General features: G+C 32.4%; 1 protein-coding gene across 8 annotated transcripts in view; it reads right to left on the bottom strand.

The window, feature by feature from the left end:
- Positions 1-8,277: 8,277 nt before the first annotated feature.
- Positions 8,278-26,125, bottom strand: part of mfas (midline fasciclin) — a 69,547-nt gene continuing 51,699 nt past the window's right edge. For all 8 annotated transcript variants that reach the window (XM_073972501.1, XM_073972476.1, XM_073972496.1 and 5 more), the window contains exons 5-8: positions 16,545-16,721; positions 16,090-16,366; positions 15,546-16,014; positions 8,278-9,808 (exon numbers count right to left, since the gene is read on the bottom strand). In XM_073972501.1, coding sequence (XP_073828602.1) covers positions 8,583-9,808; positions 15,546-16,014; positions 16,090-16,366; positions 16,545-16,721 — 2,149 coding nt within the window. In that variant the 3' untranslated portion in view covers positions 8,278-8,582. The remainder of the gene's footprint in view (positions 9,809-15,545; positions 16,015-16,089; positions 16,367-16,544; positions 16,722-26,125) is intronic.

Here is a 26,125-nt window from a genome sequence, read left to right as displayed (position 1 = left end):
ATACGAAGAGTTATCTCCGATGAACTTTTCTATAGGAAGAGTCATCTCCGATGAACTTTTCTATAGGAAATTTATCTCCGATGAACTTTTCTATAGGTAATTTATCTCGACGATGAACATTTCTATAGAAAAAGTTATCGACGATGAACTTTTCTATAGGAAAAGTTATCGACGATGAACTTTTCTATAAAAAAAGTTATCGACGATGAACTTTTCTATAAAAAGAGTCATCTCCGATGAACTTTTCTATATAGGAAAAGTCATCTCCGATGAACTTTTCTATAGGAAAAGTCATCTCCGATGAACTTTTCTATATAGGAAAAGTCATCTCCGATGAACTTTTCTATATAGGAAAAGTCATCTCCGATGAACTTTTCTATATAGGAAAAGTCATCTCCGATGAACTTTTCTATATAGTCATCTCCGATGAACTTTTCTATAGGAAAAGTCATCTCCGATGAACTTTTCTATAGAAAAGTCATCTCCAATGAACTTTTCTATGGGCAAAGTCATCTCCGATGAACTTTTCTATAGGAAAAGTCATCTCCGATGAATTTTTCTTTGGGAAAAGCCATCTCCGATGAACTTTTCTATGGGAAAGTCATCTTCGATGAACTTTTCTATGGGGAAAAGTCATCTCCGATGAACTTTTCTATAGGAAAAGTCATCTCCGATGAACTTTTCTATAGGAAAGTCATCTCCGATGAACTTTTCTATAGGAAAAGTCATCTCCGATGAACTTTTCTATAGGAAAAGTCATCTCCGATGAACTTTTCTATAGGAAAAGTCATCTCCGATTAACTTTTCTATAGGAAAAGTCATCTCCGATGAACCTTTATATAGGAAAAGTCATCTCTGATGAACTTTTCTATATAGGAAAAGTCATCTCCGATAAACTTTTCTATATAGGAAAAGTCATCTCCGATGAACTTTTCTATAGGAAAACTCATCTCCGATGAACTTTTCAACTCCGATGAACTTTTCTATATAGGAAAAGTCATCTCCGATGAACTTTTCTATATAGGAAAAGTCATCTCCGATGAACTTTTCTATATAGGAAAAGTCATCTCCGATGAACTTTTCTATATAGGAAAAGTCATCTCCGATGAACTTTTCTATATAGGAAAAGTCATCTCCGATGAACTTTTCTATGGGAAAAGTCATCTCCGATGAACTTTTCTATAGAAAAGTCATCTCCAATGAACTTTTCTATAGAAAAGTCATCTCCAATGAACTTTTCTATGGGCAAAGTCATCTCCGATGAACTTTTCTATAGGAAAAGTCATCTCCGATGAATTTTTCTTTGGGAAAAGCCATCTCCGATGAACTTTTCTATGGGAAAGTCATCTTCGATGAACTTTTCTATGGGGAAAAGTCATCTCCGATGAACTTTTCTATAGGAAAAGTCATCTCCGATGAACTTTTCTATAGGAAAAGTCATCTCCGATGAACTTTTCTATAGGAAAAGTCATCTCCGATGAACTTTTCTATAGGAAAGTCATCTCCGATGAACTTTTCTATAGGAAAAGTCATCTCCGATGAACTTTTCTATAGGAAAAGTCATCTCCGATGAACTTTTCTATAGGAAAAGTCATCTCCGATTAACTTTTCTATAGGAAAAGTCATCTCCGATGAACCTTTATATAGGAAAAGTCATCTCTGATGAACTTTTCTATATAGGAAAAGTCATCTCCGATAAACTTTTCTATATAGGAAAAGTCATCTCCGATGAACTTTTCTATAGGAAAACTCATCTCCGATGAACTTTTCATCTCCGATGAACTTTTCTATAGGAAAAGTCATCTCCGATGAACTTTTCTATATAGGAAAAGTCATCTCCGATGAACTTTTCTATATAGGAAAAGTCATCTCCGATGAACTTTTCTATATAGGAAAAGTCATCTCCGATGAACTTTTCTATATAGGAAAAGTCATCTCCGATGAACTTTTCTATATAGGAAAAGTCATCTCCGATGAACTTTTCTATATAGGAAAAGTCATCTCCGATGAACTTTTCTATAGGAAAACTCATCTCCGATGAACTTTTCATCTCCGATGAACTTTTCTATAGGAAAAGTCATCTCCGATGAACTTTTCTATATAGGAAAAGTCATCTCCGATGAACTTTTCTATATAGGAAAAGTCATCTCCGATGAACTTTTCTATATAGGAAAAGTCATCTCCGATGAACTTTTCTATATAGGAAAAGTCATCTCCGATGAACTTTTCTATATAGGAAAAGTCATCTCCGATGAACTTTTCTATATAGGAAAAGTCATCTCCGATGAACTTTTCTATATAAGAAAAGTCATCTCCGATGAACTTTTCTATATAGGAAAAGTCATCTCCGATGAACTTTTCTATATAGGAAAAGTCATCTCCGATGAACTTTTCTATATAGGAAAAGTCATCTCCGATGAACTTTTCTATATAGGAAAAGTCATCTCCGATGAACTTTTCTATATAGGAAAAGTCATCTCCGATGAACTTTTCTATGGGAAAAGTCATCTCCGATGAACTTTTCTATAGAAAAGTCATCTCCAATGAACTTTTCTATGGGCAAAGTCATCTCCGATGAACTTTTCTATAGGAAAAGTCATCTCCGATGAATTTTTCTTTGGGAAAAGCCATCTCCGATGAACTTTTCTATGGGAAAGTCATCTTCGATGAACTTTTCTATGGGGAAAAGTCATCTCCGATGAACTTTTCTATAGGAAAAGTCATCTCCGATGAACTTTTCTATAGGAAAAGTCATCTCCGATGAACTTTTCTATAGGAAAGTCATCTCCGATGAACTTTTCTATAGGAAAAGTCATCTCCGATGAACTTTTCTATAGGAAAAGTCATCTCCGATGAACTTTTCTATAGGAAAAGTCATCTCCGATTAACTTTTCTATAGGAAAAGTCATCTCCGATGAACCTTTATATAGGAAAAGTCATCTCTGATGAACTTTTCTATATAGGAAAAGTCATCTCCGATAAACTTTTCTATATAGGAAAAGTCATCTCCGATGAACTTTTCTATAGGAAAACTCATCTCCGATGAACTTTTCATCTCCGATGAACTTTTCTATAGGAAAAGTCATCTCCGATGAACTTTTCTATATAGGAAAAGTCATCTCCGATGAACTTTTCTATATAGGAAAAGTCATCTCCGATGAACTTTTCTATATAGGAAAAGTCATCTCCGATGAACTTTTCTATAGGAAAACTCATCTCCGATGAACTTTTCATCTCCGATGAACTTTTCTATAGGAAAAGTCATCTCCGATGAACTTTTCTATATAGGAAAAGTCATCTCCGATGAACTTTTCTATATAGGAAAAGTCATCTCCGATGAACTTTTCTATATAGGAAAAGTCATCTCCGATGAACTTTTCTATAGGAAAACTCATCTCCGATGAACTTTTCATCTCCGATGAACTTTTCTATAGGAAAAGTCATCTCCGATGAACTTTTCTATATAGGAAAAGTCATCTCCGATGAACTTTTCTATATAGGAAAAGTCATCTCCGATGAACTTTTCTATATAGGAAAAGTCATCTCCGATGAACTTTTCTATATAGGAAAAGTCATCTCCGATGAACTTTTCTATATAGGAAAAGTCATCTCCGATGAACTTTTCTATAGGAAAACTCATCTCCGATGAACTTTTCATCTCCGATGAACTTTTCATCTCCGATGAACTTTTCTATATAGGAAAAGTCATCTCCGATGAACTTTTCTATATAGGAAAAGTCATCTCCGATGAACTTTTCTATATAGGAAAAGTCATCTCCGATGAACTTTTCTATATAGGAAAAGTCATCTCCGATGAACTTTTCTATATAGGAAAAGTCATCTCCGATGAACTTTTCTATATAGGAAAAGTCATCTCCGATGAACTTTTCTATATAGGAAAAGTCATCTCCGATGAACTTTTCTATATAGGAAAAGTCATCTCCGATGAACTTTTCTATGGGAAAAGTCATCTCCGATGAACTTTTCTATAGGAAAAGTCATCTCCGATGAACTTTTCTATAGAAAAGTCATCTCCAATGAACTTTTCTATGGGCAAAGTCATCTCCGATGAACTTTTCTATAGGAAAAGTCATCTCCGATGAATTTTTCTTTGGGAAAAGCCATCTCCGATGAACTTTTCTATGGGAAAGTCATCTTCGATGAACTTTTCTATGGGGAAAAGTCATCTCCGATGAACTTTTCTATAGGAAAAGTCATCTCCGATGAACTTTTCTATAGGAAAAGTCATCTCCGATGAACTTTTCTATAGGAAAGTCATCTCCGATGAACTTTTCTATAGGAAAAGTCATCTCCGATGAACTTTTCTATAGGAAAAGTCATCTCCGATGAACTTTTCTATAGGAAAAGTCATCTCCGATTAACTTTTCTATAGGAAAAGTCATCTCCGATGAACCTTTATATAGGAAAAGTCATCTCTGATGAACTTTTCTATATAGGAAAAGTCATCTCCGATAAACTTTTCTATATAGGAAAAGTCATCTCCGATGAACTTTTCTATAGGAAAACTCATCTCCGATGAACTTTTCATCTCCGATGAACTTTTCTATAGGAAAAGTCATCTCCGATGAACTTTTCTATATAGGAAAAGTCATCTCCGATGAACTTTTCTATATAGGAAAAGTCATCTCCGATGAACTTTTCTATATAGGAAAAGTCATCTCCGATGAACTTTTCTATATAGGAAAAGTCATCTCCGATGAACTTTTCTATATAGGAAAAGTCATCTCCGATGAACTTTTCTATATAGGAAAAGTCATCTCCGATGAACTTTTCTATAGGAAAACTCATCTCCGATGAACTTTTCATCTCCGATGAACTTTTCTATATAGGAAAAGTCATCTCCGATGAACTTTTCTATATAGGAAAAGTCATCTCCGATGAACTTTTCTATATAGGAAAAGTCATCTCCGATGAACTTTTCTATATAGGAAAAGTCATCTCCGATGAACTTTTCTATATAGGAAAAGTCATCTCCGATGAACTTTTCTATATAGGAAAAGTCATCTCCGATGAACTTTTCTATATAGGAAAAGTCATCTCCGATGAACTTTTCTATATAGGAAAAGTCATCTCCGATGAACTTTTCTATATAGGAAAAGTCATCTCCGATGAACTTTTCTATATAGGAAAAGTCATCTCCGATGAACTTTTCTATATAGGAAAAGTCATCTCCGATGAACTTTTCTATATAGGAAAAGTCATCTCCGATGAACTTTTCTATATAGGAAAAGTCATCTCCGATGAACTTTTCTATGGGAAAAGTCATCTCCGATGAACTTTTCTATAGGAAAAGTCATCTCCGATGAACTTTTCTATAGAAAAGTCATCTCCAATGAACTTTTCTATGGGCAAAGTCATCTCCGATGAACTTTTCTATGGGCAAAGTCATCTCCGATGAACTTTTCTATAGGAAAAGTCATCTCCGATGAATTTTTCTTTGGGAAAAGCCATCTCCGATGAACTTTTCTATGGGAAAGTCATCTTCGATGAACTTTTCTATGGGGAAAAGTCATCTCCGATGAACTTTTCTATAGGAAAAGTCATCTCCGATGAACTTTTCTATAGGAAAGTCATCTCCGATGAACTTTTCTATAGGAAAAGTCATCTCCGATGAACTTTTCTATAGGAAAAGTCATCTCCGATGAACTTTTCTATAGGAAAAGTCATCTCCGATGAACTTTTCTATAGGAAAAGTCATCTCCGATGAACCTTTATATAGGAAAAGTCATCTCTGATGAACTTTTCTATATAGGAAAAGTCATCTCCGATAAACTTTTCTATATAGGAAAAGTCATCTCCGATGAACTTTTCTATAGGAAAACTCATCTCCGATGAACTTTTCATCTCCGATGAACTTTTCTATAGGAAAAGTCATCTCCGATGAACTTTTCTATATAGGAAAAGTCATCTCCGATGAACTTTTCTATATAGGAAAAGTCATCTCCGATGAACTTTTCTATATAGGAAAAGTCATCTCCGATGAACTTTTCTATATAGGAAAAGTCATCTCCGATGAACTTTTCTATATAGGAAAAGTCATCTCCGATGAACTTTTCTATATAGGAAAAGTCATCTCCGATGAACTTTTCTATATAGGAAAAGTCATCTCCGATGAACTTTTCTATATAGGAAAAGTCATCTCCGATGAACTTTTCTATAGGAAAACTCATCTCCGATGAACTTTTCATCTCCGATGAACTTTTCTATAGGAAAAGTCATCTCCGATGAACTTTTCTATATAGGAAAAGTCATCTCCGATGAACTTTTCTATATAGGAAAAGTCATCTCCGATGAACTTTTCTATATAGGAAAAGTCATCTCCGATGAACTTTTCTATATAGGAAAAGTCATCTCCGATGAACTTTTCTATATAGGAAAAGTCATCTCCGATGAACTTTTCTATATAGGAAAAGTCATCTCCGATGAACTTTTCTATATAGGAAAAGTCATCTCCGATGAACTTTTCTATATAGGAAAAGTCATCTCCGATGAACTTTTCTATATAGGAAAAGTCATCTCCGATGAACTTTTCTATATAGGAAAAGTCATCTCCGATGAACTTTTCTATATAGGAAAAGTCATCTCCGATGAACTTTTCTATATAGGAAAAGTCATCTCCGATGAACTTTTCTATATAGGAAAAGTCATCTCCGATGAACTTTTCTATATAGGAAAAGTCATCTCCGATGAACTTTTCTATATAGGAAAAGTCATCTCCGATGAACTTTACTATATAGGAAAAGTCATCTCCGATGATTTTTTCTATAGGAAAAGTTATCTCCGATGATTTTTTCTATAGGAAAAGTCATCTCCGATGAACTTTTCATCTCCGATGAACTTTTCTATAGGAAAAGTCATCTCCGATGAACTTTTCTATATAGGAAAAGTCATCTCCGATGAACTTTTCTATATAGGAAAAGTCATCTCCGATGAACTTTTCTATATAGGAAAAGTCATCTCCGATGAACTTTTCTATATAGGAAAAGTCATCTCCGATGAACTTTTCTATATAGGAAAAGTCATCTCCGATGAACTTTTCTATATAGGAAAAGTCATCTCCGATGAACTTTTCTATAGGAAAACTCATCTCCGATGAACTTTTCATCTCCGATGAACTTTTCTATAGGTAAAGTCATCTCCGATGAACTTTTCTAAAGGGAAAGTCATCTCCGATGAACTTTTCGATAGGAAAAGTCATCTCCGATGAACCTGTCTATAGGAAAAGTCATCTCCGATGAACTTTTCTATAGGAAAAGTCATCTCCGATGAACTTTTCTCTAGGAAAAGTCATCTCCGATGAACTTTTCTATAGGAAGAGTCATCTCCGATGAACTTTTCTATAGGAAAAGTCATCTCCGACGAACTTTTCTATAGGAAAAGTCATCTCCGATGAACTTTTCTATAGGAAAAGTCATCTCCGATGAACTTTTCTCTAGGAAAAGTCATCTCCGATGAACTTTTCTCTAGGAAAAGTCACCTCCGATGTACTTTTCTATAGGAAAAGTCACCTCCGATGAACTTTTCTATAGGAAAAGTAATCTCCGATGAACTTTTCTATAGGAAAAGTAATCTCCGATGAACTTTTCTATAGGAAAAGTAATCTCCGATGAACTTTTCTATAGGAAAAGTAATCTCCGATGAACTTTTCTATAGGAAAAGTCATCTCCTATGAACTTTTCGATAGGAAAAGTAATCTCGTATGAAGTTTTCTATAGGAAAAACCATCTCCTATGAAGTTTTCTATATGAAAAGCCATCTGCGATGAAGTTTTCTATATGAAAAGCCATCTCCGATGAACTTTTCTATAGGAAAAGTCATCTCCTATGAACTTTTCTATAGGAAAAGTCATCTCAGATGAACATTTCTATAGGAAAGTTCATCTCCGATGAACATTTCTATAGGAAAAGTCATCTCCGATGAACTTTTGTATTGGAAAAGTCATCTCCGATGATCTTTTGTATAGGAAAAGTCATCTCCGATGATCTTTTCTAAAGGAAAAGTCATCTCCGATGAACTTTTCTATAGGAAAAGTCATCTCCGATGAACGTTTCTAAAGGAAAAGTAATCTCCGATGAACTTTTCTATAGGAAAAGTCATCTCCGATGAACATTTCTATAGGAAAAGTCATCTCCGATGATCTTTTCTATAGGAAAAGTCATCTCCGATGGGTTTTTAAATAGGTAAAATCGTTGTCGTTGATCTCCATCTGTACTTTTAATTGAACCTCCCTCCTTTTTATTAAAAAACGCAACAAAATTACTTTTTTAAGGGTTTGTTTGTATTTTATTTTGGTTTTTCTTTTTCGTTCGCTATAAAATGAATACGTTTCCTTTTTCTCTCAAGTACAATATGTATGTAAATGTGTGTGTGTTTTTTTATTTCGATATTTATATAGCAAATAATCGAATTTATTGTGTTTGTGTTTTCGAAGGACTTAATAAATATTTGTTTTTTATATAAATATAAAATTAGAATATTCGGTTTTTATATATATTTAATTTCAATACGCCTACTGGTGATTTCAAGCTAATGGATTCCACCTTTGGCCAATTTCTTAAAATTTAGAAAAATAAATCACCAAAAATATCATCGGCATTTGGGAAATGTTGTTGGGGTCTTGGAACCTGTTGGCCACCATGCTGATGGTGGGTAAAGTGTGGAACATGTTGATGGTGTTGCTCCACCTGTTGACGTTGTCTCAGTTGGGGTACAATGACATCATTGATTTCATGGATAATGCCATTGGTGGCAATGTTATCACATTTGGTAATGCCGGCATTTTGAATCTTTGGACGTCTGTCGCGGGTAATGCGCAAATGATGACCATTGTAGGATTCAATGGAACGTACAAATGGCCAGTTGGTGGGTATGATGCCAGCACAACATACCACATCATTGACAATGTGGGTCTTGATGAGATTCTCCAATTCTTCTTGGTCTTTGGTCAGGGTATCTTCCAATTCCTCAAAGACATCATTTTTGGGTACCAACAAAGTGAAATCTTCCTCAGCATTGGCTAGGAGATCTGTCAAATTAGCCATGCGTACCAAATCCAAGAATTTACTGTAATTTGGATTGGATTCCAACATTTCCAACAAGTTGCTCTTGGGTGGCGCCAATGGTTTGTCGACTTGATGCAGAACAGAACCACAACTTTCATCATCGAAATGAATGAGACGGGCACAATTGGCCGTGGCACGATTCATAACATTGGAGAACAAGGCATGAGTTGAATAGAGATTAATGCGCACCTTGTCACCGCCAATTGTGGGCAGGAGTTTAACTTCCAAATCACAGGTCTTAATCATGGGGGTGGTTACATGATAGTTCAAGAATTCAATCAATTCCTGGTTATCTTTCAATTGTTCGGGATTTTCTTCCAGCATTTTAGCCCATTTGGTGTTTTGCAAAGCCTTGTCGGTGGGAGCAAATACCGTTACATTGTCCATGTCATCGAATTTATTATCCAAACCGGCAGCTTCCAATAATCTCTTGAAAATGGTAACATTCTTCTCTTGCATCAGCGAAGACATGGGTAGGGCAGATTCGGTGGGCATAATTGTGTCGATGACATGCATAACACCATTGCTACCCATGATATCGGCTTCCATAATCTTGGCAATACCATTGATAATGACCGGTTCTTCAGTCGCCTTGCTATCGTCCGATGACTTGGAACGATTGAAACGCATGGGTTCACCCAACAAGTTGTAGGCAGTTGTCTTGGCACCAGCAACGGATGCAACCGAACAGAAGGTCAAATCCAACATGTGATTCTTGAGAATGTCTGTAAAGAACATAAACGAACAATAAAGTTAGTAAAACGAAAGAAAATAAATGAAGGATAGTGAAATTTTCTATTAAGAAAAATTATCGATAATTGAATTTTTCTGTAAGAAAACTCAACGATAATTGACTTTTCTATAGAAAATATCAACAATAATAAGATTTCCCATTTGAAAAGTAATCGATAACGAGATTTCTTATAAGAAACTTTTTCGATAATGACTTTATGAAAAGTTATCGGTAACGACAATTCCTTAAAAAAATAATCAGCTAAAGAACATAAACAAACAATAAAGATAGTAAAATGAATGAAAATAAAAAAAAGATAGTTAAATTTTCTATTAAGAAAAATGATCGATAATTGAATTTTTCTGAAAGAAAACTCAACGATAATTGACTTTTCTATCGGAAATATCAACAATAATAAGATTTCCCATTTGAAAAGTAATCGATAATGAGATTTCTTATAAGAAACTTTTTCGATAATGACTTTATGAAAAGTTATCGGTAATGACAATTCCTTAAAAAAATAATCAGCTAAAGAACATAAACAAACAATAAAGTTAGTAAAATGAAAGAAAATATAAGAAAGATAGTGAAATTTTCTATTAAGAAAAATTATCGATAATTGATTTTTTCTGTAAGAAAAGTCAACGATAATGGACTTTTCTATAGGAATTGTCAACAATAACAAGATTTCGCATTTGAAAAGTAATCGATAACGAGATTTCCTATAAGAAATTTTATCGATAATGACTTTGAGAAAAGTTATCGATAATGACAATTCCTAAAAAAAAGTAATCGGGTATAATCTTTTGTAAAGGAAAAGTCATCGATAAAACTATAGATAATGTACTTTCTTAACAATCGATAGTGATCGTTATCGCAATTATATTTTTTATGAAAAAAAGTTATCGATAATAAATGTTCCCATAGAAAAAATTATTTGATTACGGAAACAATCGATAATTATATTTTCTGTAGCGAAAGTCATCGACAGTGAAGTTTTCAATAAGACAAATCACCGATAATGAGCTGTGTATATTTATGGCTATAGATAGAGTAATTCCCCTTAAGAAAAGTCTTCGATAACGAAATTTAAAATAAGAAAAGTTATGCATAATTGAATTTTTTTACAAGAAAATTTATCGATACTAAACATAAAAAGTCATCGATAACAAAGTTTTGCATTAGAAAAGGACATATTCTCTGAGAAACATAATCGATAATTATATTATTTATCGGAAAAGTCATCGATTTCAATTTTTGCTACAGAAACGTAATCGATAGAGTTATAATTTATAGTTTTTGCAACCGATAGTATGATTTCTTTAAAGAAAATTAATCGATAATCAAAATTTTTTAAAGAAAATTCATCAAAAAAAAAATTTTGTAAGGGAAAGGTTATCGTTAATGAGATTTTTATTAGAACAATTGATCGATAATGAAATTTCTAATAGGAAAAGTCGCCGATAATACTATATTATATATAAAGTACCACCGATGATAATTATTTGCACAGGAAAAGTCATCGATAATACAGCTTTGCATTAGAAAATCATTCGATAATCATATATCCACTGAGAAATGTTGTCGATAATTATATTATTTATCGGGAAAGTCATTAATTATGAAGTTTGCAGTAGAAAAAACACATTGATAATTACAGAAACATTATCGATAGTTATGTTTTATAGTTATTATAGTCTGTATTTTTAAAGAAAATTCATCAATAATAAGGTTTTCTTTAAGAAAAGTCATCGATAAATAAATTTTATATGGCAAAAGTTATCGATAATGAGATTTTTAATAGAAAAAAATTATCGATAATGCAATTTTTTATAGAAAAAGTCACCGATAATGGTATTTTCTTTAGGAAATGCCATCGATAATAAATTCGTTGCACTGGAAGTCATCCATAATTAGATTTTAGTAGGAAAATTCATAGACAATGAAATTTCCAATAGAAAAGTCACCAATAATAGTCTTTTTTTTAGAAACGCTATCGATAGTCTGATTTTTTAAAGAGAATTTATCAATAATAACATTTTCTATAAGAATAGTCATCGATAAATAAATTTCATATGGGAAAAGTCATCGATAATGAGATTTATAATAGAAAGAAATTATCGATAATGAAATTTTCTATAGAAAAAGTCACCGATAATGGTATTTTCTTTAAGAAATGTCATCGATAATAAATTTGTTGCACTGTTAGTCATCCATAATTAGATTTTTAGTAGGAAAATTCATAGATAATAAAATTTCCAATAGGACAAGTCACCGATAATAGTCTTTACTTTAAAAAACGTTATCGATAATAAATTTTCGCACAGGAAAAGTCATCGATAATAATGTTCTACATTAGAAAAGCGATTATTATATATTCTCTGAGTAACATAATCGATAATTATATTATTTATCGGAGGAGTCATCGATTATGATTTCCTTAAAGCGGAGTACACACGATCTGTTTTGACAAAATATTTTGTGGTTGCCTGATGACTGACGAAAATGAACGGACACACTGGCAAGCAACAGATTATTTGAGCAAAACTGACAGTCAAAACTGATCGTGTTTACCCCACTTTAAGAAAAGTCATCGATAAATAAATTTCATATGGAAAAAGTTATCGATAATGAGATTTTTAATAGAAAAAAATTATCGATAATGAAATTTTCTATAGAACAAGTCACCGATAATGGTATTTTCTTTAAGAAATGTCATCGATAATAAATTTGTTGCACTGGAAGTCATCCATAATTAGATTTTTAGTAGGAAAATTCATAGATAATAAAATTTCCAATAGGAAAAGTCACCGATAATAGTTTTTACTTTTAAAAAAGTTATCGATAAAAAATTTTTGCACATTAGAAAAGTTTTCGCTAATGATATATTCCCTGAGAAACATAATCGACAATTATATTATTTATCGGAAATGTCATCGATTATGATTTCCTTAAAGAAAATTTATCGATAGTGGAATTTTCTATAAGAAATGCCATCGATAAATATATTTCCTATAGAGAAAACCATCGATAATGAGATTTTTAGCAACATAACTTATCGATAAATTAATTTCTAATAGGAAAAAGTCAAGGGTAATCGTTTCTTTAAGAAAGCCACCGATAATAGTATTTGATTTATTTAACGCAATCGATAATAAAGTTCTCCATTAGAAAAGAATTCGATAATAATATATCCTCTAAAAAACGTTATCGATAATTAAATTAATTATCGTAAAAGTCATGAATTTTTGAATTTTTCTATAGAAAAACATATTGATAATTACAGAAACGTTATCGATAGTTATGTTTTCTATAAGAATGGTCATCGATAAATAAATTTCCAATATAGTAAGTCATCGACAATGAGATCTTTATTAGAAAAAATTGTCGATAATGAAATGCCCTATAGAAAAAGTCACCCATAATGGTAAATTTTCAAGACACGTTATCGATAATTACGTTTTTTTTATAGAAAAAGTCACCCACAATGGTATTTTTTCAAGACACGTTATCGATAATTACGTTTTTTATAGAAAAAGTTGCCGCTGAAATGAAATTTTCAGCAGGAAAAATCACCGGTAATAGTCTTTTCTTTAAGAAACGCCATCGATAATAAATTTTTGCACTGGAAAAGTCTTCGATAATAAAGTTTTGGATTCGATAATTATATATCCTCTGGGAAACGTTATCGATAATTATTATTTTTTTATCGGAAAAGCCATTCATTAAGAATTTTGGTATAAAAACACATTGATAATTACAGAAACGTAATCGATAGTTGTGTTTTATAGTTTCGGCTACCGATAACCTGATTTTCTTAAAAAAAATTCTTCGATAATGAAATTTTCTGCAAGAGAAGTAATCGGTAACGGCATTCTCTATAAGTAAACGTCATCCATAAAAATATTACCTATAGGAAAAGTCAGCGATAATGATACGTTTAAAGGCCATGTTATCGATAACCATACGTACTACAGAAAAAGTAACCGATAATCACATTTTCTTTAAAAAAAAACTTTATCGATAATGAAGTTTTTCCGTAGGAAAGTATTTGATAATCATATTTTCTTTGAGAAATGTTATCGATATACATATTTATCGAAATATATTTATCGGAAAAGCCATTCATTAAGAATTTTGGTATAAAAACACATTGATAATTACAGAAACGTAATCGATAGTTGCCTTTTATAGTTTTGGCTACCGATAACCTGATTTTCTTAACAAAAATTCTTCGATAATGAAATTTTCTGCAAGAAAAGTAATCGGTAAAGGCATTCTCTATAAGTAAACGTCATCCATAAAAATATTACCTATGGGAAAAGTCAGCGATAATGATACGTTTAAAGGCAATGTTATCGATAATCAGATGTACTACAGAAGAAGACACCGATAATCACATTTTCTTTAAAAAAAAACTTTATCGTTAATGAAGTTTTTCTGTAGAAAAGTATCGATAATCATATTTTCTTTGAGAAATGTTATCGATATACATATTTATCGAAATATATTTATCGGAAAAGCCATTCATTAAGAATTTTGGTATAAAAACACATTGATATTTACAGAAATGTAATCGATAGTTGTGTTTTATAGTTTTGGCTACCGATAACCTGACTTTCTTAAAAAAAATTCTTCGATAATGAAATTTTCTGCAAGAAAAGTAATCGGTGAAGTCATTTTCTATAAGTAAACGTCATCCATAAAAATATTACCTATACGAAAAGTCAGCGATAATGATACTTTTAAAGGCAATGTTATCGATAATCAGATGTACTACAGAAGAAGACACCGATAATCACATTTTCTTTAAAAAAAACTTTATCGATAATGAAGTTTTTCCGTAGAAAAGTTTTCGGTAATCATATTTTCTTTGAGAAATGTTATCGATAAACATATTTATCGAAAAATCATCCATAATGATTTTTCCTGTATAAAAAGTCATTTATAATGACAGAAGTGTAATCGATAGTTATGTTTTCTATAAGAAAATTATAGGAAACTATCTGTAATTAGTTGTTATCGACAATTTTTATATAAATCGTGATAACCGATAGGCTGTTTTCCTTAAAGAAAATTCTTTGATAATGACATTTTCTTATAGAAATATCGGTAAATAAATTTCTTATGAGAAATATCATCGATTGTGAGGAAAATAATAGGAAAAGTTATCGATAATGAAATGTCCTATAGAAAAGGTCACCGATAATGGTGTTGAATGCATAATTATGTTGAATGCAGGGAATCGATGATAATTATGTTAAATGCAGGGAAAGCCGTTGATAATCAAAGCCATCAACAATGGCGGAATAAGAAGGTGTTACATCGATAACAATAATCGGGCCATTTACCACACCAAACGTCAAAATAACGCATTACTATGTATGTAATTTTATTCACAATAAAGCATTTTGACAACTAATGTGATAATCAGCTGTCTTTGCCGATGTACCTGTATTATTGTGTCATGCCATCAACAATGCTATTTTCTTTGAGAAAGGTTATCGATAATTATATTATTTAGCGAAAATGTTACCCACAATGTATTTTCCAATAGAAAAACTAGTGAAACGGATTATGAGCAAGACGAACGGGAAACGTGAACCATAATGAAGTTTGATATGGAAGTTTTCTGTGAGAAAATTCATCGATAACAAATGTTTCTATACAAAAAGTTATCGTTACTATTTATTTTTTTAATTTTTCCAAAAAATACATTATCAACTTACTTGTAGCACAACCCTTGCCCTCCTTCAAAGCCCGACGCAAATGGGGTTCCAACTTATCGAAAGCACTATCGGTGGGTACAAAAATCGTAATTGGTTTTTCACCTTCCAGCAGTTCACTCAATTTGGTATTTTCCAAGACGGTACGCATGATGGACATATCACTACGTTCACGAATCATATCCATAACATTTTTGCTAACCGATGGCATAACTCCGGCCAATGTATGGACCATACCCTGTTCGGAAAGTTTATCACGTCTTACAATGGGCACACAATTGGCGGTATAGCGATAGGGTTCTCGACTCAAAGTCAAAGGCATTTGATAGCTATTGACGCGCACGGTTTGGCCATCGGCATGGGTTTTCAACACCTGTTCATTGCTGACATCTTCCAAATTGATTTCACCATCCACCACATGACGCAAGAATAATTGTTTTACACCATCATCGGATTTCATTTCCACCACATTCTATGAAAAAAACAAAAACAAAGATATAAAGATTAAATGAAAACGTGATTGAGATCACCATGGTGTTATTCTTACATTTTCACTTTGTGCTGCATCGCCATATGCATTGAAAGCCTCATCGAGTGGCAAGAAGACGGTTACATTTTTACTTGAGCTGATCATATCGGCTAAGCCGCTGTTTTTAGCTTTTGCCACAAACTCTTTGGCACCCATATCGCCAGCCGTTGTCTCAATATCTTTGATATCGATTTTCTCACACGGGGTTGCATAAGCGGCATTACGTGGACGGGCATAGCCATGACAGCACTGACGTGAAATAGTCAAAGTTTTCTTTTTGCCATTTTTGTTTACACTGCAAAAACAAAACAACAACAACAAACAATAATTAGATATTTTGATTTCAATTTTGTAGCCGTTTATTTTGGAACAGTGTTGGCTCATATGTGTTACCAAAACAAAAAAGACACCAAGTCAAGCCATCACTTTTCTAGTTCTTTTTCTTCGTCTTCGTTCAAGCCTGACATACTTACACTCGTGTACAGACATATTTGTTGGGCTTTTCAACGCATGAATTCAAACTGAAATGGAATTGTCCATAGGAGGGTTGTTTAACAATTTCAGTGCCCTCAGCTGTTTGGGTTTCTTCAGTTTCATCGGAGGCTTCCATGTCCTTTTCGTCTTCCTCCTTTTCGGTGCATACATTGGGTCTGAAATATAAAATAGAATAAAAAAATAATTAGAAATGTTGTGCAAGTGGGGAAGGTGTATAACAGTCATCGGAGTAGCTGAAGTTAGTCGTATAACAATTAATTTTAAAGTATAACACTTTTAGAAACCCTTAAAAATTTTCAATAATGAATTATCCGCAAATTAATAAAACTTTAAAAAACAAATTTTGCTGTATAACAGTTGATTTACGATGTATAACAGTTACACAAAACTGTTATACACTTACAAAATTCGAAAAAAAAACATATATTGCCAAAAATTAACACCCTATAACTGTATTTGAGAATATAACAGTTTAGCAAAAACTGTTATACTCACAAAAAAAGTAACAGTTTAGCAGAAACTGTTATACTGAAAAAAAATCGATATACTACAAACATAACATTGTACTTTATGAATTACCGATTTAATAACAAAAATTTAATTCTGAATACTAATGAGAATTTTCAAAAATTTTATTGAGAAAATATGGACACTTACAAAACCTGTTAGGCACCCAAAAGCAGTGCAAAAGGATCGGATATAATTTACGCTTAAAGCCTAAAAATTCTAAATCAACACATAATTTTAAGGTTCCAAGTGAATAGGGAATTATAACAGTTAATTTTGAAAAATAACACCTTCAGCTAAGTGTTATAATCTTCGAATAAATATTCAAATATTCAAAAATTCATATAATCAACAAATTTAATAAAAATGCTAAACAAATTGTTTAGTTATAGCATTTTTTTAGTAGTATAACAGTTCACTGAGTAGTATAACACTTATACAAAACTGTTATACACTAGAAAAAATGTTTAAAAATTCACAAAACGCAAATTTAGTTGTAACACCCTATAACTGTATTTGAGAATGTAACAGTTTAGCAAAAACTGTTATACTCACAACAAAACTAACAGTTTAGCAGAAACTTGTATACTAGCGAAAAAACCAACAGTTTACCAGAAACTGTTATACTGAAAAAAATTGATAACTACAACCATAACATTGTACTTTATGAATTACCGATTTAATAACAAAAAATTAATTCTGAATACTAATGAGAATTTTCAAAAATTTTATTGAGAAAATATGGGCATTTATAAAAACCTCTTAGACACCCAAAAGCAATGCAAAAGGATCGGATATAAATTACGTTAAAAGCCTCAAAATATTAAACCAACACATAATTTTAAGGTTCCAAGTGAATAGGGAATTATAACAGTTAATTTTGAAAAATAACACCTTCAGCTAAGTGTTATAACCATCGAATAAATATACAAAAATTCATATACATAATCAACAAATTTAATAAAAATACTAAACAAATTGTTTAGTTTTAACATTTTTTAGTAGTATAACAGTTTACTGAGTAGTATAACACTTATACAAAACTGTTATACACTTGAAAAAATGTTTAAAAATACACAAAAACGCAAATTTAGATGTACAACAGTATAGAAAAGTCTGTTGGCCTGTTAAATTAAAAAAATTAAACTGTTATAGACTCCAAAAATATTAAAAAAAAACTTATGATCAACAATTTTGTTTAAATTTAAAAAAATAGCGTAGTGTAAAATGTTTTTGGTAGTATAACAGTTATATTTATAGTATAACAGTTATATATGTATGTAGTATAACAGTTATGCAAATTTGGTTGTATAACAGTTTACCAAAATCTTTTAGACTGTCAGAAAAAATTCCAAATTTTAATAGGGAATTATAAACTTTTATACACTCAGAACTATTCATAGTCAACGCATAAATAACTAAATAATTCTAATTGATTTGAGAAATATAGCAAATCATTTTAAGGAATAACGTTTTGATAAACTGTTATAACCATCGAAAAATATTCAAAAATTAATTTTCAACTAATTTATTAAAATTATTAAACAAATTGTTTAGTATAATAATTATTTAGTTAGTATAACAGTTATATGAAACTGTTATACACTTGAAAAAATTGCTAAGCACACATTTAGTTGTACAACAATTTATTAGACTGTCAGATAAAATATTATTAAGAAAATATAAACTGTTATACACTCAGAACTAATGTAATAATGACAATCGAAATATTCAAAAATTAATTTTCAACTAATTTATTAAAATTATTAAACAAATTGTTTAGTATAATAATTATTTAGGTAGTATAACAGTTATATGAAACTGTTATACACTTGAAAAAATATTAAGCACACATTTAGTTGTATAACAGTTTACAACAATTTATCAGACTGTCAGATAAAATATTATTAAGAAAAAATATAAACTGTTATACACTTGGAACTAATGTAATAATGACAATGTAAATATTCAAAAATTAATTTTCAATTAATTTATTAAAATTATTAAACAAATTGTTTAGGATAATAATTATTTAGCTAGTATAACAGCTATATAAAACCGTTATACACTTGAAAAAATTATTAAGCACACATTTAGTTGTATAACAGTTTACAACAATTTATTGGACTGTCAGATAAAATATTATTAAGAAAATATATACTGTTATACACTCAGAACTAATGTAATATTGACAATCTAAATTATGTTTAAATATCAAATATTCATAATTAACGCATAAATGATAAATTTTAAATTAATTTCACAGTTAATTTTAAGGAATAAAATGTTGACAAACTGTTATAACCATCGAAAAAATATTAAAATATTTTTTATCAACAAATTTACTAAAATTGTTAAACAAATTCCTTAGTATAAGAATTATTTAAGTTGTATAACAGATGGTCAGGTAGTATAACAGTTATAGAAAACTGTTATAACTTGAAAATTTTTGAAAAATCCACAAATACAGTTGTAAAACAATTTATCAAAAACATATAAATGGTACATTTTGAGGAATAATACCCTTAGCGAACTGTTATAACACTCGAAAATATAAACAAATCTAATGAAAAAAATATTTTTAAACATATTATATAACACTTATTTAATTAGCAAAACAGTTGGCTATGCAGCATAACAGTTATAGAAAACTGTTATACACTTGAAAAAAAGTTTAAAAATCGACAAAATACAAATATTGTTCTATAACAGTTTACCAAAAATACTTGAAAGATGCATTTTGAGGAATAATAGTGTTATTCCGAACTGTCATGACCTTTGAAAAATATTTTATAAAATAATCAACAATAATTATTTACGTAATATAAAAGTTATAGACAACTGTTATATACCAGAAAACATGTTGAAAATTCTACAAAACACAAATTTGGTTGTATAACAGTCTACCAAAGACATATAAATGATACATTTTAGAGAATAACATCCTTGGAAAACTGTTATAAACTTCGAAAACTATAATCAACAATAATTTTAAACAAATTGTGTAATATAACAATTATTTAAGTTGTATAACACTTACTTATCTGGTATAACAGTTATTCAGAAATTTTATATACTTAAAAAATGTTTAAGAACAAAACTTTTGTTGTATAACAAATTAGCAAAAACTGTTATACTCAAAGAAATTATTGAGAAAAATTACAAATCTAATAAATATTTACATTTAGAAGCGATTTTGGTGTCAAATTATAAAATTCCATGGCATTATCGGCAAGTTATGTATGTAAATATGTGTATATTGTGTAATCTTAGATAGTGTCTCATCTAAGATCACGAGCCATTTTCGAATAAACCATGATGCTAAACACATAAATGTACATCGATATGATTATGTTTATTATTATAGATTATATGTTCGTATTTGTTTAATAAGCATAATAAAAGTTCATTGAACGTTTGAATTTTGTATGTAAAGAATGGAAAAAAATAATCGAAACCATTGTAAATATACATTATCTGATAATGGATTATGTCAACATTCAACTAATGTACATATTAATGTATACGAAATAAATATCTGTATGTATGTCATACAAAAATATTTCCTACACAGATGCTTGGCAGATGTGATTCTAAAGAAAATTGAAGAAAACAAAGCTTCCAGAACAAACCGCCGCTGAATAAAGCTGCTGATACGACTGACGGGTAATTATGGCAAATTGTTTGCGCTAGACAAGCAAGCAAGTAGCAGCCAACAAACAGCTTTGAAAGTGTTGAAAGATCAGGGTTAGCGGTCAGTGGCTTGTAGAGAAAGAGGTCTGATAATTGTATGTACCCCTACATACATACACACTTATATATTATAGTGGTACTTCTCTTTGTACATAGCAATTCCATTTAGTCATAGAATACTGCGAAATTGTAAGTTTGCACTACATTGCTGAATACATACAAAGATGAATTGCCAGTATATCCTCCCCAGTATAGTATTGGATGGATGGAAAGACTCACGGCAATGTAGTTTTTTTTTCTTCAAACACAGCGCAATACAATAAAATACAACACAAATGCTGGTGTTTGTCCAACCAGCATTTGCTTTATTTGCTCTCTTTCATCATTTAATTTAATTGAATTGGAGGGGAACTATTCAATTAAATAAATTTCAACCAGTTGAGTGATATCTGCTGATTTACTTACTATAAACTATGGCGACAGATCATATATGTGAATATGGTGATCACAAAAATATGGAAATATTTTATTTATTCCTTTTATTTATTCCATAGAAGCCTCTTACGGAGCTCTTCTATTCTATGAAAGCCTGCTATGGATACTTTCTATTCTATAGGCAACCTCCCACGGAGACCATCTTTTCTATAGAAGTCTCCTATGGATGCCTTCTTTCCTATAGAAGCCTCCTACGGAGCTCTTCTATTCTATAGAAATCTCCTACGGAGCTGTTCTATTCTATAGAAGTCTCCTACGAAGCTCTTCTATTCTATAGAAGTCTCCTACGGAGCTCTTCTATTCTATAGAAATCTCCTACAGAGCTCTTCTATTCTATAGAAGTCTCCGACGGAGCTCTTCTATTCTATAGAAGTCTTCTACGAAGCTCTTCTATTCTATAGAAGTCTCCTACGGAGCTCTACTATGCTATACAAGTCTCCTACGGAGCTCTACTATGCTATAAACTTCTCCTACGGAGCTCTACTATTCTATAGAAGTCTCCTACGGAGCTCTTCTAATCTATAGAAGTCTCCTACGGAGCTCTTCTAATCTATAGAAGTCTCCTACCTATCTCTACTATTCTATAGAAGTCTCCAACGAATCTCTACTATTCCATAGTAGTTTCCTACGGAGCTCTTTTAATCTATAGAAGCCTCCTACGGAGCTCTTCTATTCTATAGAAGTCTCCTACGGAGTTCTACTATTCTATAGAAGTCTCCTACGGAGCTCTTCCATTCTAATGAAGTCTCCTTCGGACCTCTTCTATTCTATAGAAGTCTCCAACGGAGCTCTACTTTTCTATAGAAGTCTCCTACGGAGTTCTACTATTTATCGAAGTCTCCTACGGAGTTCTACTATTCTATAGAAGTCTCCTACGGAGTTCTACTATTCTATAGAAGTCTCCTACGGAGCTCTACTGTTCTATGGAAGTCTCCTTCGGAGCTCTTCTATTCTATTGACGTGTCCAACGCAGCTCTTTTATTCTATAGAAATCTCCTACGGAGATCTTTTATTCTATAGAAGTCTCCTATGGATGCCTTCTTTCCTATAGAAGTCTCCTACGAAGCTCTTGAACTCTATAGAAGTCTCCTACGGAGCTCTACTATTCTATGGAAGTCTCCTACGGAGCTCTTCATTTCTATAGAAGTCTCCTATGGATGCCTTCTTTCCTATAGAAGTCTCCTACGGAGCTCTTCTATTCTACAGAAGTCTCATACTGAGCTCTTCAATTCTTTAAAAGTATCCTACGAAGCTCTTGAAATCTATAGAAGTCTCCTACGGAGCTCTTCTATACTATAGAAGTCTCCTACGGAGTTCTACTATTCAATAGTAGTCTCCTACGGAGCTCTTCTAGTCTCCTCTTCTATTCTATTGAAGTCTACAACGGAACTCGACTATTTTATAGAAGTCTCCTACGGAGCCCTTTTAATCTATAGAAGTCTCCAGCTCCGTAGTTCTATTCTATTGAAGTCTCCAACGGAGCTCTACTATTCTATAGAATTTCCTACAGAGCTCTACTATGCTATGGAAGTCTCCTACGGAGTTCTACTATTCTATAGTAGTCTCCTACGGAGCTCTTCAATTCTATAGAAGTCTCCTACGAAGCTCTTGAATTCTATAGAAGCCTCCTACGGAGCTCTTCTATTCTGTAGAAGTCTCCTATGGATGCCTTCTTTCCTATAGAAGTCTCCTACGGAGTTCTACTATTCAATAGTAGTCTCCTACGGAGCTCTTCTATTCTACTATTCTAGAGCTCTACTATTCTATAGAAGTATCCTAAGGAGCTCTTCTATTCTATAGTAGTTTCCTACGGAGCTCTACTATTCTATAAAAGTCTCCTATGGATCTCTTTTATATAGAAGTCTCCTACGGAGCTCTTCTATTCTATAGAAGTCTCCTACCGAGTTCTACTATTCAATAGTAGTTTCCTACGGAGCTCTTCTATTCTATAGAAGTCTCCAACGGAGATCTACAATTATATAGAAGTCTTCTATTGAGCTCTTTTATTCTAAGAAGTCTCTTATGGATGCCTTCTTTCCTATAGAAGTCTCCTAAGGGGCTCTTCAGTTCTATAGAAGTCTCCTACGGAGCTCTTCTATTCTATAGAAGTCTCCTACGGAGCTCTTCTATTCTATAGAAGTCTCTTACGAAGCTCTAATATGCTATAAAAGTCTCCTACGGAGCTCTACTATTCTATAGAAGTCCCCTACGGTGCTCTTCTTATCCATAAAAGTCTCCTACGGAGCTCTTCTATTCTATATAAGTCTCCTACGAAGCTCTTGAATTCTATAGAAGTCTCCTACGTCCTACGGAGCTGTACTATTCTATAGAAGTCTCCTACGGAGCTCTTCTATTCTATTGAAGTGTCCAACGGAGCTCTTTTATTCTATAGAAGTCTCCTACGGAGCTCTACTATTCTATAGAAGTCTCCTACGGAGCTCTTTTATTCTATAGAAGTCTCCTACGGAGCTCTACTGTGGTGTATTTCAATATATATTAATAGTTGATGGCAACCCTGTACTGTTAATATCTTCTACTCAATGCAAATGTATCTTTTGTACTAAATCGTTAATCGTTACTTTCAAGTAACAGCTTTTTGCTTTCTAGTTATTGTTAGCATAACTCACTGCCATTCTAACTATCAACCAGTACAAACCGTTCAACCTCCATTTTTGATTAATATTAAGATTTGTTGTGTTAAGTATTTAATAAAGAATTATTGAATTAAATCTTATTCATCGCGTGCTTCTTTTTATTTCAAAATACACAACAAAGATTGGCGACGAGTGTAAAGTCAATTTCAATAAACTTTGAATAAGAATCTGTGCATAAATTCAATAAATTTCTTCAACGTTTGCAACGCAAAATGGAGTCAGCTCAATTGGCGCAACTTCTAGAAGCCATTAATACAATGGCAACAGCTATGAAGAACCAACAAGCGTCGTCCACAACGTCTACCAGTGTCAACATTATTACAAACTTCGATCAATTTGAACCTACAAAAGAAAGCTTCAAAACGTATAAAGAGCGTTTAGAATTGCATCTGCAGTTAAAAGGTGTATTCGACGATAAAATAACTAGTGCTAAATTGTTGTTGCAATACATTGGGTCATCAACATATTCAACGCTAGCAACATTAGCAGCCCCAAGAAACATAAGTGATTTAAGTTATGATGACATAATTCAACTTCTAAATACACATTTTTGTCCGAAAAAGAATGTTTTGGTTGAACAACATAGATTCCTTTGTGAAGTTCAAAATGAGAACCAAAACATATCTGAATTTGTAGCAGTTCTACAACAACGTTCAAATTCATGTAAGTTTGAGTGCGAATGCAAAAAATCTGTGGCGGATATATTTTTGCGCTCTCAATTTATAAGAGGCTTGCGAGATACACATATACGTGAGCAGCTACTACAAACGCCGAATGCATCGTTTAAAGAAATAGTAGATAAAGCAACAACAATGGAAGCGGCAAAACTTGACAGCCAGGCTATTTCGCATAATACCCCATCATCAACAGAAATTAATCAACTTCATCAAAGCCGACAAAAGAAAAATCGAAGTCGCAGTCAACACCGTTCAAAATCAGCAACGAGAATAAACTACGGCGAATTAGGCTTGGAAGGGATGTGTCTGCGTTGCGGTCGTTCAAATCATATTGCAAATGAATGCAAAGTAAAAAAATCAATGTTAAAGTGTCGTGAATGTGGGAAAAGTGGTCACGTACGACAAGTATGTATACAAATGAAGATGAGGCAAAAGAAATCAACAACTGGTAAACACACACACACAGTCGATCAGTGCAATCAGCTGTTTGACTCTCAAGGCAGTTCAAGTGGATCTCACGGAACATACCCCATAAACGATTATTTTGGCATAAACAAAATTATCGATATTTATCAAAACAATCAACAAATGTCAAAAAGGGATACACAAAAATTTTATGCAAAAATACAAATAGAAGGAAAAGTGCAAAAGTTCGAAATTGATTCTGGTGCAGGATTTACGTTAATCCCTCAAAACGAATACGATAAATTGCAATTAAAAAACCCTGTGAGAAAAGCAGATATGGCATTTCGGTCATATACCGGAGATGTTTTTGTTCCAGTTGGTGTCGTTGATGTGGAAGTCAAATATAAAAACAAAACATCAACAGAAGAGATGTACATAGTAAATTCAAAACATTCTGCGCTGCTGGGTAGAGTGTGGATACGTCATTTACATATAAATCTAACGGATGTCGATTTAGAATGTGAAAAAGGTGAGCATGGTGCAATTTTCGAGGTGCGACCAGTGGAAGAAATTCTTAAAAATTATCCAGAAATTTTCAAGCAACAAGTTGGCTGTATACCTGATGCTATGTGCTGTTTGAAGTTGCAGAAAGGGGCAAAGCCAATGTTTGTGCGTGAGAGGCAAGTTCCTTTTGCTCTGCGAGAAAAGGTGGAGCGTGAATTGGACAGCTTAGAGCGAGATGGAATAATTTCAAAAATAAATACCAGCAATTGGGGATCGCCGTTGGTCGTCATTCCGAAGTCAGATGGTAATGTGCGTTTGTGTGTAGATTACAAAATTGGTGTAAATCCACAATTGGAACCTGCACACTACCCAATCAAAAGAATTGATGAAATTTTCAATACACTTAAAAATTCAACGTATTTTTGCAAGCTCGACCTATACAAAGCGTACTTACATGTGAGAGTGGATGAAGAGAGCAGGGATATACAAACAATTTCGACACATAGAGGTGTATATCGAATGAATAGATTGTCTTTTGGTATAAAAACTGCACCAAGTGAATTCAATCGGATTTTGGATCAAATTTTACAAGGCCTTGACGGCACAATATCGTATTTCGACGAC

The sequence above is a fragment of the Musca autumnalis genome, unplaced genomic scaffold (assembly GCF_047663935.1).
Source record: "Musca autumnalis isolate F117 unplaced genomic scaffold, ASM4766393v1 scaffold_1, whole genome shotgun sequence".
Taxonomy (NCBI): Eukaryota; Metazoa; Arthropoda; class Insecta; order Diptera; family Muscidae; genus Musca; species Musca autumnalis.
This window is presented reverse-complemented; position numbering and strand designations above follow the sequence as displayed.